This window comes from Octopus bimaculoides, chromosome 13 (genome assembly GCF_046866305.1).
Source record: "Octopus bimaculoides isolate indiv1 chromosome 13, ASM4686630v1, whole genome shotgun sequence".
Lineage (NCBI taxonomy): Eukaryota > Metazoa > Mollusca > Cephalopoda > Octopoda > Octopodidae > Octopus > Octopus bimaculoides.
This window is the reverse complement of record NC_142940.1, coordinates 28302092-28317675: the sequence shown is the minus strand read 5'-3', so window position 1 is coordinate 28317675 and position 15584 is coordinate 28302092. Positions and strand designations below refer to the sequence as shown.

General features: G+C 31.9%; 1 protein-coding gene across 8 annotated transcripts in view; it reads right to left on the bottom strand.

The window, feature by feature from the left end:
* Positions 1–13232: 13232 nt before the first annotated feature.
* LOC106869731 (uncharacterized) overlaps positions 13233–15584 on the bottom strand; it is a 179232-nt gene continuing 176880 nt past the window's right edge. For 5 of the 8 annotated variants that reach the window (XR_016244002.1, XM_089361588.1, XM_089361591.1 and 2 more), the window contains one exon: positions 13233–13374. Coding sequence is in view for 5 of the 8 variants with exons in the window: in XM_089361588.1 (XP_089217714.1) it covers positions 13334–13374 (41 nt within the window). In the remaining 3 variants the exon portion in view is untranslated. Of the gene's footprint in view, positions 13810–15584 lie in introns of all 8 variants that reach the window. The other 3 variants (XR_016244001.1, XM_089361593.1, XM_089361590.1) reach the window with 1 other exon arrangement.

The following is a 15584-nucleotide window of genomic DNA, read 5'->3' as shown; positions in this document are numbered from 1 at the left end:
TTGATAAATATAATGTTTTCAACATCCATGTAGCTTATATTAATCATCTAGACTATAAAATGAATAGTGGTTTTGCAAACATGAAAACTACCTAAAAGTGTCTAAAATCGACTGGAAATCAGGAAATAAGCATTTTCAAGTTTTGTCGTTTTTTCTTGGCTATTTGCAAAATTTTGTAAGTTTGTGTTTTCTGAAAACAGTTTTGACTTTGATGAACGCTTTGATAAATATAATGTTTTCAACACCCAACGCTTTGATAAATATAATGTTTTCAACATCCATGTAGCTTATATTAACCATCTAGACTTCAATATGAATAGTGGTTTTGCAAAAATGAAAACTACCTAAAATGTCTAAAATCGACTGGAAATCAGGAAATAAGCATTTTCAAGTTTTGTTGCCTTTTCATGGTTATTTGCTAAATTTTGTGAGTTTGTGTATTCTGAAAACGGTTTTGGCTTTGATGAACGCTTTGATAAATATAATGTTTTCAACACCCATCTAGCTTATATTAACCATCTAGACTTCAAAACGAATAGTGGTTTTGGAAAAGTGAAAACTACCTAAAAGTGTCTAAAATCGACTGGAAATCAGGAAATAAGCATTTTCAAGTTTTGTTGCTTTTTCATGGTTATTTGCCAAATTTTGTGAGTTTGTGTATTCTGAAAACGCTCGTGACTTCGATGAACTCCTGGATAAATATAATGTTTTCAATACCCATCTAGCTTATATTAACCATCTAGACTTCAATATGAATAGTGGTTTTGCAAAAATGAAAACTATCTAAAAGTGTCAAAAATCGACTGGAAATCACGAAATTAGCATTTTCAAATTTTGTTGCCTTTTCATGGTTATTTGCTAAATTTTGTGAGTTTGTGTATTCTGAAAACGGTTTTGGCTTTGATGAACGCTTTGATAAATATAATGTTTTCAACACCCATCTAGCTTATATTAACCATCTAGACTTCAAAACGAATAGTGGTTTTGCAAAAGTGAAAACTACCTAAAAGTGTCTAAAATCGACTGGAAATCAGGAAATAAGCATTTTCAAGTTTTGTTCCTTTTTCATGGTTATTTGCCAAATTTGTGAGTTTGTGTATTCTGAAAACGCTCGTGACTTCGATGAACTCCTGGATAAATATAATGTTTTCAATACCCATCTAGCTTATATTAACCATCTAGACTTCAATATGAATAGTGGTTTTGCAAAAATGAAAACTATCTAAAAGTGTGAAAAATCGACTGGAAATCACGAAATTAGCATTTTCAACTTTTCTTGTTTTTTCATGGTTATTTTCAAAATTGTGTGAGTTTCAGTTTTGTGAAAATGGTTAAGACTTCGATGAACTCTTTGATGAATATCATGTTTTCATCAACCATCTAGCCAATATTAACCCTTTTGACTTCAACATGAATAGTGGCTTTTCCAAAAATGAAAACTAACTAAAAGTGACAAAAAACGACTGGAAATCACGAAATAGCATTTTCAAATTTTGTTGCTTTTTCATGGTTATTTGCCAAATTGTGTGAGTTTGTGTATTCTGAAAACGGTTGTGACTTCGATGAACGCTTTGATAAATATAATGTTTTCAACACCCATCTAGCTTATATTAACCGTCTAGACTTCAATATGAATAGTGGTTTTGCAAAAATGAAAACTATCTAAAAGTGTCAAAAATCGACTGGAAATCACGAAATAGCATTTTCAAATTTTGTTGCTTTTTCATGGTTAGTTGCCAAATTGTGTGAGTTTGTGTATTCTGAAAACGGTTGTGACTTCGATGAACGCTTTGATAAATATAATGTTTTCAACACCCATCTAGCTTATATTAACCATCTAGACTTCAAAATGAATAGTGATTTTGCAAAAATGAAAACTACCTAAAAGTGTCTAACATCGACTGGAAATCAGGAAATAAGCATTTTCAAATTTTGTTGCTTTTTCATGGTTGGTTGCCAAATTGTGTGAGTTTGTGTATTCTGAAAACGCTTGTGACTTCGATGAACTCCTGGATAAATATAATGTTTTCAACACCCACTTAGCTTACATTAACCATCTAGACTATAAAATGAATAGTGGTTATGCAAAAATGAAAACTATCTGAAAGTGTCTAAAATCGACTGGAATTTACGAAATAAGCATTTTCAAGTTTTTTTGCTTTTTCATGGCAATTTGCAAAATTTTGTGAGTTAATTTCTCTGAAAACGCTTGTGACTTCGATGAACTCTTTGATAAATATGTTTTCAACACCCATGTAGCTTATATTAATCATCTAGACTTCAAAATGAATAGTGATTTTGCAAAAATGAAAACTACCTAAAAGTGTCTAAAATCGAGTGGAAATCAGGAAATAAGCATTTTTCAAGTTTTGTTGCATTTTCATGGTTATTTGCAAAATTTTCTGGGTTTTTTTTCTGAAAACGCTTGTGACTTCGATGAACTCTTTGATAAATATAATGTTTTCAACACCCATCTAGCTTATATTAATCATCCAGACTTCAATATGAATAGTGGTTTTGCAAAAATGAAAACTACATAAAATGTCTAAAATCGACTGGAAATCAGGAAATAAGCATTTTCAAGTTTTGTTGCTTTTTCATGGTTATTTGCCAAATTTTGTGAGTTTGTGTTTTCTGAAAACGGTTTTGGCTTTGATGAACGCTTTGATAAATATAATGTTTTCAACACCCATCTAGCTTATATTAACCATCTAGACTTCAATATGAATAGTGGTTTTGCAAAAATGAAAACTACCTAAAATGTCTAAAATCGACTGGAAATCAGGAAATAAGCATTTTCAAGTTTTGTTGCTTTTTCATGGTTATTTGCTAAATTTTGTGAGTTTGTCTATTCTGAAAACGGTTTTGGCTTTGATGAACGCTTTGATAAATATAATGTTTTCAACACCCATCTAGCTTATATTAACCATCTAGACTTCAAAACGAATAGTGGTTTTGGAAAAGTGAAAACTACCTAAAAGTGTCTAAAATCGACTGGAAATCAGGAAATAAGCATTTTCAAGTTTTGTTGCTTTTTCATGGTTATTTGCCAAATTTTGTGAGTTTGTGTATTCTGAAAACGCTCGTGACTTCGATGAACTCCTGGATAAATATAATGTTTTCAATACCCATCTAGCTTATATTAACCATCTAGACTTCAATATGAATAGTGGTTTTGCAAAAATGAAAACTATCTAAAAGTGTCAAAAATCGACTGGAAATCACGAAATTAGCATTTTCAAATTTTGTTGCCTTTTCATGGTTATTTGCTAAATTTTGTGAGTTTGTGTATTCTGAAAACGGTTTTGGCTTTGATGAACGCTTTGATAAATATAATGTTTTCAACACCCATCTAGCTTATATTAACCATCTAGACTTCAAAACGAATAGTGGTTTTGCAAAAGTGAAAACTACCTAAAAGTGTCTAAAATCGACTGGAAATCAGGAAATAAGCATTTTCAAGTTTTGTTCCTTTTTCATGGTTATTTGCCAAATTTGTGAGTTTGTGTATTCTGAAAACGCTCGTGACTTCGATGAACTCCTGGATAAATATAATGTTTTCAATACCCATCTAGCTTATATTAACCATCTAGACTTCAATATGAATAGTGGTTTTGCAAAAATGAAAACTATCTAAAAGTGTGAAAAATCGACTGGAAATCACGAAATTAGCATTTTCAACTTTTCTTGTTTTTTCATGGTTATTTTCAAAATTGTGTGAGTTTCAGTTTTGTGAAAATGGTTAAGACTTCGATGAACTCTTTGATGAATATCATGTTTTCATCAACCATCTAGCCAATATTAACCCTTTTGACTTCAACATGAATAGTGGCTTTTCCAAAAATGAAAACTAACTAAAAGTGACAAAAAACGACTGGAAATCACGAAATAGCATTTTCAAATTTTGTTGCTTTTTCATGGTTATTTGCCAAATTGTGTGAGTTTGTGTATTCTGAAAACGGTTGTGACTTCGATGAACGCTTTGATAAATATAATGTTTTCAACACCCATCTAGCTTATATTAACCGTCTAGACTTCAATATGAATAGTGGTTTTGCAAAAATGAAAACTATCTAAAAGTGTCAAAAATCGACTGGAAATCACGAAATAGCATTTTCAAATTTTGTTGCTTTTTCATGGTTAGTTGCCAAATTGTGTGAGTTTGTGTATTCTGAAAACGGTTGTGACTTCGATGAACGCTTTGATAAATATAATGTTTTCAACACCCATCTAGCTTATATTAACCATCTAGACTTCAAAATGAATAGTGATTTTGCAAAAATGAAAACTACCTAAAAGTGTCTAACATCGACTGGAAATCAGGAAATAAGCATTTTCAAATTTTGTTGCTTTTTCATGGTTGGTTGCCAAATTGTGTGAGTTTGTGTATTCTGAAAACGCTTGTGACTTCGATGAACTCCTGGATAAATATAATGTTTTCAACACCCATCTAGCTTACATTAACCATCTAGACTATAAAATGAATAGTGGTTATGCAAAAATGAAAACTATCTGAAAGTGTCTAAAATCGACTGGAATTTACGAAATAAGCATTTTCAAGTTTTTTTGCTTTTTCATGGCAATTTGCAAAATTTTGTGAGTTAATTTCTCTGAAAACGCTTGTGACTTCGATGAACTCTTTGATAAATATGTTTTCAACACCCATGTAGCTTATATTAATCATCTAGACTTCAAAATGAATAGTGATTTTGCAAAAATGAAAACTACCTAAAAGTGTCTAAAATCGAGTGGAAATCAGGAAATAAGCATTTTTCAAGTTTTGTTGCATTTTCATGGTTATTTGCAAAATTTTCTGGGTTTTTTTTCTGAAAACGCTTGTGACTTCGATGAACTCTTTGATAAATATAATGTTTTCAACACCCATCTAGCTTATATTAATCATCCAGACTTCAATATGAATAGTGGTTTTGCAAAAATGAAAACTATCTAAAAGTGTCAAAAAACGACTGGAAATCACGAAATTAGCATTTTCAACTTTTCTTGGTTTTTCATGTTTATTTTCAAAATTGTGTGAGTTTCAGTTTTGTGAAAATGGTTATGACTTCGACGAACTCTTTGATGAATATCAGGTTTTCATCAACCATCTAGCCAATATTAACCCTTTCGACTTCAACATGAATAGTGGCTTTTGCAAAATGGAAAACTAACTAAAAGTGACAAAAAACGACTGGAAATCACAAAATTAGCATTTTCAAATTTTGTTGCTTTTTCATGTTTATTTTCAAAATTGTGTGAGTTTCAGTTTTGTGAAAATGGTTGTGATTTCCGTGAACTCTTTGATAAATATCACGTTTTCATCAACCATGTAGCCTTAATCAGCCCAATAGACCTCACTATGAATAGAGGTTTTGCAAATATGAAAACTATCTAAAAGTGTCAAAAAACGACTGCAAATCACGAAATTAGCATTTTCAAATTTTGTTGCTTTTTCATGGTAATTTGCCAAATTTTGTGAGTTTGTGTATTCTGTAAACGGTTGTGACTTCGATGAACGCTTTGATAAATATAATGTTTTCAGCAAACATCTAACTTATATTAACCATCTAGATTTCAAAATGAATAGTGGTTTTGCAAAAATGAAAACTCTCTAAAAGTGTCTAAAATCGACTGGAAATCAGGAAATAAACATTTTCAAGTTTTTTTGCTTTTTCATGGTAATTTGCAAAATTTTGTGAGTTATTTTCTCTGAAAACGCTTGTGACTTCGATGAACTCTTTGATAAATATGTTTTCAACACCCATCTAGCTTACATTAACCATCTAGACTATAAAATGAATAGTGGTTATGCAATAATGAAAACTATCTGAAAGTGTCTAAAATCGACTGTAAGTCACGAAATAAGCATTTTAAAGTTTTGTCGGTTATTCATGGTTATTTGCAAAATTTTGTAAGTTTGTGTTTTCTGTAAACGGTTTTGGCTTTGATGAACGCTTTCATAAATATAATGTTTTCAACACCCAACGCTTTGATAAATATAATGTTTTCAAAACCCATCTAGCTTATATTAACCATCTAGACTTCAATATGAATAGTGGTTTTGCAAAAATGAAAACTACATAAAATGTCTAAAATCGACTGGAAATCAGGAAATAAGCATTTTCAAGTTTTGTTGCTTTTTCATGGTTATTTGCCAAATTTTGTGAGTTTGTGTTTTCTGAAAACGGTTTTGGCTTTGATGAACGCTTTGATAAATATAATGTTTTCAACACCCATCTAGCTTATATTAACCATCTAGACTTCAATATGAATAGTGGTTTTGCAAAAATGAAAACTACCTAAAATGTCTAAAATCGACTGGAAATCAGGAAATAAGCATTTTCAAGTTTTGTTGCTTTTTCATGGTTATTTGCTAAATTTTGTGAGTTTGTCTATTCTGAAAACGGTTTTGGCTTTGATGAACGCTTTGATAAATATAATGTTTTCAACACCCATCTAGCTTATATTAACCATCTAGACTTCAAAACGAATAGTGGTTTTGCAAAAGTGAAAACTACCTAAAAGTGTCTAAAATCGACTGGAAATCAGGAAATAAGCATTTTCAAGTTTTGTTGCTTTTTCATGGTTATTTGCCAAATTTTGTGAGTTTGTGTATTCTGAAAACCCTCGTGACTTCGATGAACTCCTGGATAAATATAATGTTTTCAATACCCATCTAGCTTATATTAACCATCTAGACTTCAATATGAATAGTGGTTTTGCAAAAATGAAAACTATCTAAAAGTGTGAAAAATCGACTGGAAATCACGAAATTAGCATTTTCAACTTTTCTTGTTTTTTCATGGTTATTTTCAAAATTGTGTGAGTTTCAGTTTTGTGAAAATGGTTAAGACTTCGATGAACTCTTTGATGAATATCATGTTTTCATCAACCATCTAGCCAATATTAACCCTTTTGACTTCAACATGAATAGTGGCTTTTCCAAAAATGAAAACTAACTAAAAGTGACAAAAAACGACTGGAAATCACGAAATAGCATTTTCAAATTTTGTTGCTTTTTCATGGTTATTTGCCAAATTGTGTGAGTTTGTGTATTCTGAAAACGGTTGTGACTTCGATGAACGCTTTGATAAATATAATGTTTTCAACACCCATCTAGCTTATATTAACCGTCTAGACTTCAATATGAATAGTGGTTTTGCAAAAATGAAAACTATCTAAAAGTGTCAAAAATCGACTGGAAATCACGAAATAGCATTTTCAAATTTTGTTGCTTTTTCATGGTTAGTTGCCAAATTGTGTGAGTTTGTGTATTCTGAAAACGGTTGTGACTTCGATGAACGCTTTGATAAATATAATGTTTTCAACACCCATCTAGCTTATATTAACCATCTAGACTTCAAAATGAATAGTGATTTTGCAAAAATGAAAACTACCTAAAAGTGTCTAACATCGACTGGAAATCAGGAAATAAGCATTTTCAAATTTTGTTGCTTTTTCATGGTTGGTTGCCAAATTGTGTGAGTTTGTGTATTCTGAAAACGCTTGTGACTTCGATGAACTCCTGGATAAATATAATGTTTTCAACACCCATCTAGCTTACATTAACCATCTAGACTATAAAATGAATAGTGGTTATGCAAAAATGAAAACTATCTGAAAGTGTCTAAAATCGACTGGAATTTACGAAATAAGCATTTTCAAGTTTTTTTGCTTTTTCATGGCAATTTGCAAAATTTTGTGAGTTAATTTCTCTGAAAACGCTTGTGACTTCGATGAACTCTTTGATAAATATGTTTTCAACACCCATGTAGCTTATATTAATCATCTAGACTTCAAAATGAATAGTGATTTTGCAAAAATGAAAACTACCTAAAAGTGTCTAAAATCGAGTGGAAATCAGGAAATAAGCATTTTTCAAGTTTTGTTGCATTTTCATGGTTATTTGCAAAATTTTCTGGGTTTTTTTTCTGAAAACGCTTGTGACTTCGATGAACTCTTTGATAAATATAATGTTTTCAACACCCATCTAGCTTATATTAATCATCCAGACTTCAATATGAATAGTGGTTTTGCAAAAATGAAAACTATCTAAAAGTGTCAAAAAACGACTGGAAATCACGAAATTAGCATTTTCAACTTTTCTTGGTTTTTCATGTTTATTTTCAAAATTGTGTGAGTTTCAGTTTTGTGAAAATGGTTATGACTTCGACGAACTCTTTGATGAATATCAGGTTTTCATCAACCATCTAGCCAATATTAACCCTTTCGACTTCAACATGAATAGTGGCTTTTGCAAAATGGAAAACTAACTAAAAGTGACAAAAAACGACTGGAAATCACAAAATTAGCATTTTCAAATTTTGTTGCTTTTTCATGTTTATTTTCAAAATTGTGTGAGTTTCAGTTTTGTGAAAATGGTTGTGATTTCCGTGAACTCTTTGATAAATATCACGTTTTCATCAACCATGTAGCCTTAATCAGCCCAATAGACCTCACTATGAATAGAGGTTTTGCAAATATGAAAACTATCTAAAAGTGTCAAAAAACGACTGCAAATCACGAAATTAGCATTTTCAAATTTTGTTGCTTTTTCATGGTAATTTGCCAAATTTTGTGAGTTTGTGTATTCTGTAAACGGTTGTGACTTCGATGAACGCTTTGATAAATATAATGTTTTCAGCAAACATCTAACTTATATTAACCATCTAGATTTCAAAATGAATAGTGGTTTTGCAAAAATGAAAACTCTCTAAAAGTGTCTAAAATCGACTGGAAATCAGGAAATAAACATTTTCAAGTTTTTTTGCTTTTTCATGGTAATTTGCAAAATTTTGTGAGTTATTTTCTCTGAAAACGCTTGTGACTTCGATGAACTCTTTGATAAATATGTTTTCAACACCCATCTAGCTTACATTAACCATCTAGACTATAAAATGAATAGTGGTTATGCAATAATGAAAACTATCTGAAAGTGTCTAAAATCGACTGTAAGTCACGAAATAAGCATTTTAAAGTTTTGTCGGTTATTCATGGTTATTTGCAAAATTTTGTAAGTTTGTGTTTTCTGTAAACGGTTTTGGCTTTGATGAACGCTTTCATAAATATAATGTTTTCAACACCCAACGCTTTGATAAATATAATGTTTTCAAAACCCATCTAGCTTATATTAACCATCTAGACTTCAATATGAATAGTGGTTTTGCAAAAATGAAAACTACATAAAATGTCTAAAATCGACTGGAAATCAGGAAATAAGCATTTTCAAGTTTTGTTGCTTTTTCATGGTTATTTGCCAAATTTTGTGAGTTTGTGTTTTCTGAAAACGGTTTTGGCTTTGATGAACGCTTTGATAAATATAATGTTTTCAACACCCATCTAGCTTATATTAACCATCTAGACTTCAATATGAATAGTGGTTTTGCAAAAATGAAAACTACCTAAAATGTCTAAAATCGACTGGAAATCAGGAAATAAGCATTTTCAAGTTTTGTTGCTTTTTCATGGTTATTTGCTAAATTTTGTGAGTTTGTCTATTCTGAAAACGGTTTTGGCTTTGATGAACGCTTTGATAAATATAATGTTTTCAACACCCATCTAGCTTATATTAACCATCTAGACTTCAAAACGAATAGTGGTTTTGCAAAAGTGAAAACTACCTAAAAGTGTCTAAAATCGACTGGAAATCAGGAAATAAGCATTTTCAAGTTTTGTTGCTTTTTCATGGTTATTTGCCAAATTTTGTGAGTTTGTGTATTCTGAAAACCCTCGTGACTTCGATGAACTCCTGGATAAATATAATGTTTTCAATACCCATCTAGCTTATATTAACCATCTAGACTTCAATATGAATAGTGGTTTTGCAAAAATGAAAACTATCTAAAAGTGTCAAAAATCGACTGGAAATCACGAAATTAGCATTTTCAACTTTTCTTGGTTTTTCATGGTTATTTTCAAAATTGTGTGAGTTTCAGTTTTGTGAAAATGGTTAAGACTTCGATGAACTCTTTGATGAATATCATGTTTTCATGAACCATCTAGCCAATATTAACCCTTTGACTTCAACATGAATAGTGGCTTTTCCAAAAATGAAAACTAACTAAAAGTGACAAAAAACGACTGGAAATCACGAAATAGCATTCTCAAATTTTGTTGCTTTTTCATGGTTATTTGCCAAATTGTGTGAGTTTGTGTATTCTGAAAACGGTTGTGACTTCGATGAACGCTTTGATAAATATAATGTTTTCAACACCCATCTAGCTTATATTAACCGTCTAGACTTCAATATGAATAGTGGTTTTGCAAAAATGAAAACTATCTAAAAGTGTCAAAGATCGACTGGAAATCACGAAATTAGCATTTTCAACTTTTCTTGTTTTTTCATGGTTATTTTCAAAATTGTGTGAGTTTCAGTTTTGTGAAAATGGTTAAGACTTCGATGAACTCTTTGATGAATATCATGTTTTCATCAACCATCTAGCCAATATTAACCCTTTTGTCTTCAACATGAATAGTGGCTTTTCCAAAAATGAGAACTAACTAAAAGTGACAAAAAACGACTGGAAATCACGAAATAGCATTTTCAAATTTTGTTGCTTTTTCATGGTTATTTGCCAAATTGTGTGAGTTTGTGTATTCTGAAAACGGTTGTGACTTCGATGAACGCTTTGATAAATATAATGTTTTCAACACCCATCTAGCTTATATTAACCATCTAGACTTCAAAATGAATAGTGGTTTTGCAAAAATGAAAACTCTCTAAAATTGTCTAAAATCGACTGGAAATCAGGAAATAAACATTTTCAAGTTTTTTTGCTTTTTCATGGTAATTTGCAAAATTTTGTGAGTTATTTTCTCTGAAAACGCTTGTGACTTCGATGAACTCTTTGATAAATATGTTTTCAACACCCATCTAGCTTACATTAACCATCTAGACTATAAAATGTATAGTGGTTATGCAATAATGAAAACTATCTGAAAGTGTCTAAAATCGACTGTAAGTCACGAAATAAGCATTTTAAAGTTTTGTCGGTTATTCATGGTTATTTGCAAAATTTTGTAAGTTTGTGTTTTCTGAAAACTCTTGTGACTTCGATGAACTCTTTGATAAATATAATGTTTTCAACATCCATGTAGCTTATATTAATTATCTAGACTAGAAAATGAATAGTGGTTTTGCAAAAATGAAAACTATCTAAAAGTGTCTAAAATCGACTGGAAATCAGGAAATAAACCTTTTCAAGTTTTGTCGTTTTTTCTTGGCTATTTGCAAAATTTTGTAAGTTTGTGTTTTCTGAAAACGCTTGTGACGTCGATGAACTCTTCGATAAATATAATGTTTTCAACACCCATCTAGCTTATATTAACCATCTAAACTTCAAAATGAATAGTGGTTTTGCAAAAATGAAAACTACCTAAAAGTGTCTAAAATCGACTGTAAATCACGAAATAAGCATTTTAAAGTTTTGTCGGTTTTTCATGATTATTTGCAAAATTTTGTAAGTTTGTGTTTTCTGAAAACCCTTGTGAGTTCGATGAACTCTTTGATAAATATAATGTTTTCAACACCCATGTAGCTTATATTAATCATCTATAATTCAAAATGAATAGTGGTTTTGCAAAAATGAAAACTACCTAAAAGTGTCTAAAATCGATTTCCAACGTTTTAGGTCTTCATGTTTTCTTTGAAAGGTATGGATTTCAATGAAATATTTTGTAAATATAATGATCAAAATTATTAGTAAGTGTATATTAACACATTACTTCTGAATCTGAAAAAAACTGAAAGTCATAAAACAATAATTTTCATTTCTAAATTTCGTCTGATTTTCAACATTTTCGGTGGTCGTGTTTTGTGAGAAAGTTGAGGTTTCAGTGTAAAGTTTGGTAGATATAATCTTCACTATCTGTTAATTTATATGAAGCATTTATTTCTGAATCTCACAAATAAAATTCAGAAAAAAATTAATATAAGACTTTTAATTCTAAATTAGAGAAAAGTGTCAGGCAGTTTTCTGAGAACGTTCAAGAATTCAGTGAAATATTTGTGAAATATATTGTCTACCGCTATATTAACCCATTCTTAATCTGAAAAAAGTAGGTACAGCATACGATGTATAAAATGTTGACACATAACGAACGTTGACCTAATCAGAAGACATGAACCAGTTATTGCCAAATGTGAGTGAGTGTTTTCCAAGGAGGCATGATGCAATGGCGAGAACGATTTGGAACTAGAATAGTTTTTAATACCCACATGTTAAAACTTCACTGGTCACATGTGGTGTCATGCAAATTACATGTGAAAATTTTGAAAAGCTTTCTTAAAATTTGTCAACACTTTTTCAGCGATTATGTACACATATTTTCTGAGAAATGTTTTGAATTCAGTTAATTATAATGAGTATATGAAACGCATGGTAACCAATTTAGAATCTGACAACTGTGAGTCAGCAAAATTAAAAATCACAAGTGACGGATAGTAGTCAGAGAAAGTGCAATGGCTCAGTTCAAAATTTTGGAAAGATTAGCTGATGTTTTCCAATGTATTTCTCCAAAAAAAAAAAGAAAAGGCTGCAGTGATATGTTTGGTAAACATCATCTTCAGTGTTATTTGTGAGAAAGTTGAGATTTCAGTGTAATGTTTGGTAGATATAAGCTTCATCTATTATTTATATGAACCCATTACTTCTGAATCTGACAAATAACATTGGGAAACTTTGAAAGTCACTAGTTTTCAGAAGACTTCGTGCTGATTTCCAACATTTTCGCTTGTGTTTTCTGAGAACATTTTAGTAATATGTGTGGTAGATATAATGTTCTCAGCTGGTAGATAATGTACATTATCCCATTACGTTGGAATCTGACAAGTGTGAGTGAGAAATGAGTATTAGCGTGAGAAAAGAATAATCTTTTTATTTCAAAATTAGAGAAAGGTTTTATGCTGTTATCCGACATTTTCAGTCATCATATTTTCTGAGAAATTTGGATATTTCAGTGAAATATTTGCTAAATATATTGTCTACTGTTGTTAGTAGATATATAAAAACCCATTACTTTTCGATCTGAACAAAGTACCTTGGCAGAAGACCTCAACCAGCTATTGCCAACCAAGGCAGAAACACTTTGTAAATGAATTTGTCACGAGGCATGATGCAGTGGCGAGAATGAATCAGAACACGATTACTTCTTAGTCCCCTCAATTTAAAACTGAACTACTTACATGTGTGAACCAACATGTAAGTGTGACCAGGAGAAAATTACGAAAATTCACCAAAAGTTTACCAAAATCTTTATTTCAAAATTGTCAAATGATTTGCTGAAGATTTTCAACACTTTCTAGCGATTATATCCACAAGAAATATTTTGACTTCGGTTAAACATAGTATTTAAAGTGTGTGGTAACCAATTCAGAATCTGTGTGAGAGAGAAATTAAAAAATCACAAGAATAGTTGTAGTCTGAGAAAGTTCAATGTTTCATGTCAATATTTTATTTGCTGCTCATCCCCTATATTTTCATTTCTATGTTTTCTAGAAAAACAATTCAATGCAGTGAAATGCTTGGTAAATATGGCATTCAGAGTAGTTCTGAATCTGACAATTGTTGGGAACACTTAAATCATTAATAATGAGAAGACAACAAATTTTTATTTTAAACATTTCGTATAATTTTATGCTGATTTCTAGCATTTTGGACTTCATTCATCACTAAAATGAATATCAACCACAAAAAGGAATAAGTTTTTATTTCAAAATCTTCAAAAGTCTGATTTCTAACATTTTCGGTCGTCAAGTTTTTGGAGAAAGGGTGAGATTTCAGTGAAATGTTTCCGTGGATATAATCTTCACAACTGTAAGTATATAATGATCACAGTTTTAGTAAATATATATGGACTCATTTATTCTGTATCTAATTAGTAAAACTGAAAAAAATTTGAAATTCACTAATAAGAAAATAATTTTTCACTTCAAAATTTCCAAAAGATTTGATGTTGATTTGCAACATTTTTGGTTTTCATGATTTGTGAGAAAGGTTGAGATTTGAATGAAATGTTTGGTATGTTAATGAACTCTGTGTGAACCCATTACTTTTGAATCTGACAGATAAAATTGAGAAAAACTGAAATGAATTATTTATTGTGAATATAAGCCTGACAAAACACTTTGTACTAACTTCCAACAATTTAGGTTTTCATGTTTTCTGAGAAAGGTTGAGATTTCAGTGAAATGTCTGGTGGATATAATCTTCACATCTGTTTACCATCTTAATCTGAAAAAATTGCTGATGATTTCCAATATTTACAGGTTGGTCTATACGATTGTGGTCTTTTTGCACTTGCATACGCATTTGGATTGGTCATTGGAAACCGTATAAAAGTAGCTCATCGACACCAGAGTTTCGCCGAGAACGTCGTCGAACTTTCCCTCAACTAGCCCTTTATAGAACGCTAGAGGGGAAACTACCACCGACCGTATTGCCCGCCTGCCGGAGGGCTGTGAGCACTTGATGGCACTTTTGGTGCCAAGCGCCCCTCCTCGGTCTATACCTAACCCCGGATTACAGCTCAGTCAAAGAGACGAGCTGTGAAAAAGTGTCTCTTACAAAATGTGAACACACTTGCTTACCGTCAAGGAAATTCTGGAGATGCCGCAAACCTTCCATAGAAAGTGGAAGGGTAAGCGCACCAGCTTCGTCATCCAGTAAACAAGGTACGATAGTCAAGCGGTAATAGATGGCGTATGTGATGTACGCATTCGCCACCTCCGCTGACCTTTCTGGGAGAACTTCCTCTCGGCCCATTTCTGGGTTAGATTTGCAACCCTGCTCGTAACCTCGTCCTAGTTCTTCTCCACCTGGAAGTCCTGACCAAACCAGACTCCGAGGAACTAAACGAGACCGTCGTTCCAGCGCTCTACGACGCCATGGGACGGCATGGACTTACCTCTAGTTGCAACCCCACTGACTTTTCCGTGTTAATTTCTGTTCCTGTCACCGCTTCATATTCTTGTACTGCTTTTCCAATCAGGTCTATATGCCTGTGGGTCGAAATTATGACGGTGAAATCATCAGCGTAAGCAGACAAAATTCTCCCACATCCTCGATCACGCGGGATACCTCTTAAAGCGTCCATAAACGATAATAATGATGATGATGATGATAATGATGATGATGATGGTGATGATGATGACGACAACAACAACAACAACAACCGATAGCGACAAATGCAGAATGTGTGGTAAGACGGGTGAAACTGTATGGCACATCGTTAGCGAATGCCCGAAATTGGCACAACGCAAATACAAAAAATGCCATAACATTGTGGCAAGAACCATCCATTGGGAGCTCTGTGAAAATCATGGCGTACAAAGAGCAAAGACATGGTATGAGAAAAATCCAGAAGGCGTTACCGAAATTGAGAATTGCAAAATCCTGTGGGATGCAATGATCCAGTGCGATCACCCATCTTCGGAAACCGGACATTGTTGTTGTGAATAAAAAAGAAAGACCACGTATGATAATCAACATAGCATGTCCCGGTGACAAGAGGAGCAATGTGAAAGAAGATAAAAATAAACTATGACGATTTGATGTGGGAAATGCGAAGGTTTTGGTGAATTAAGAGAG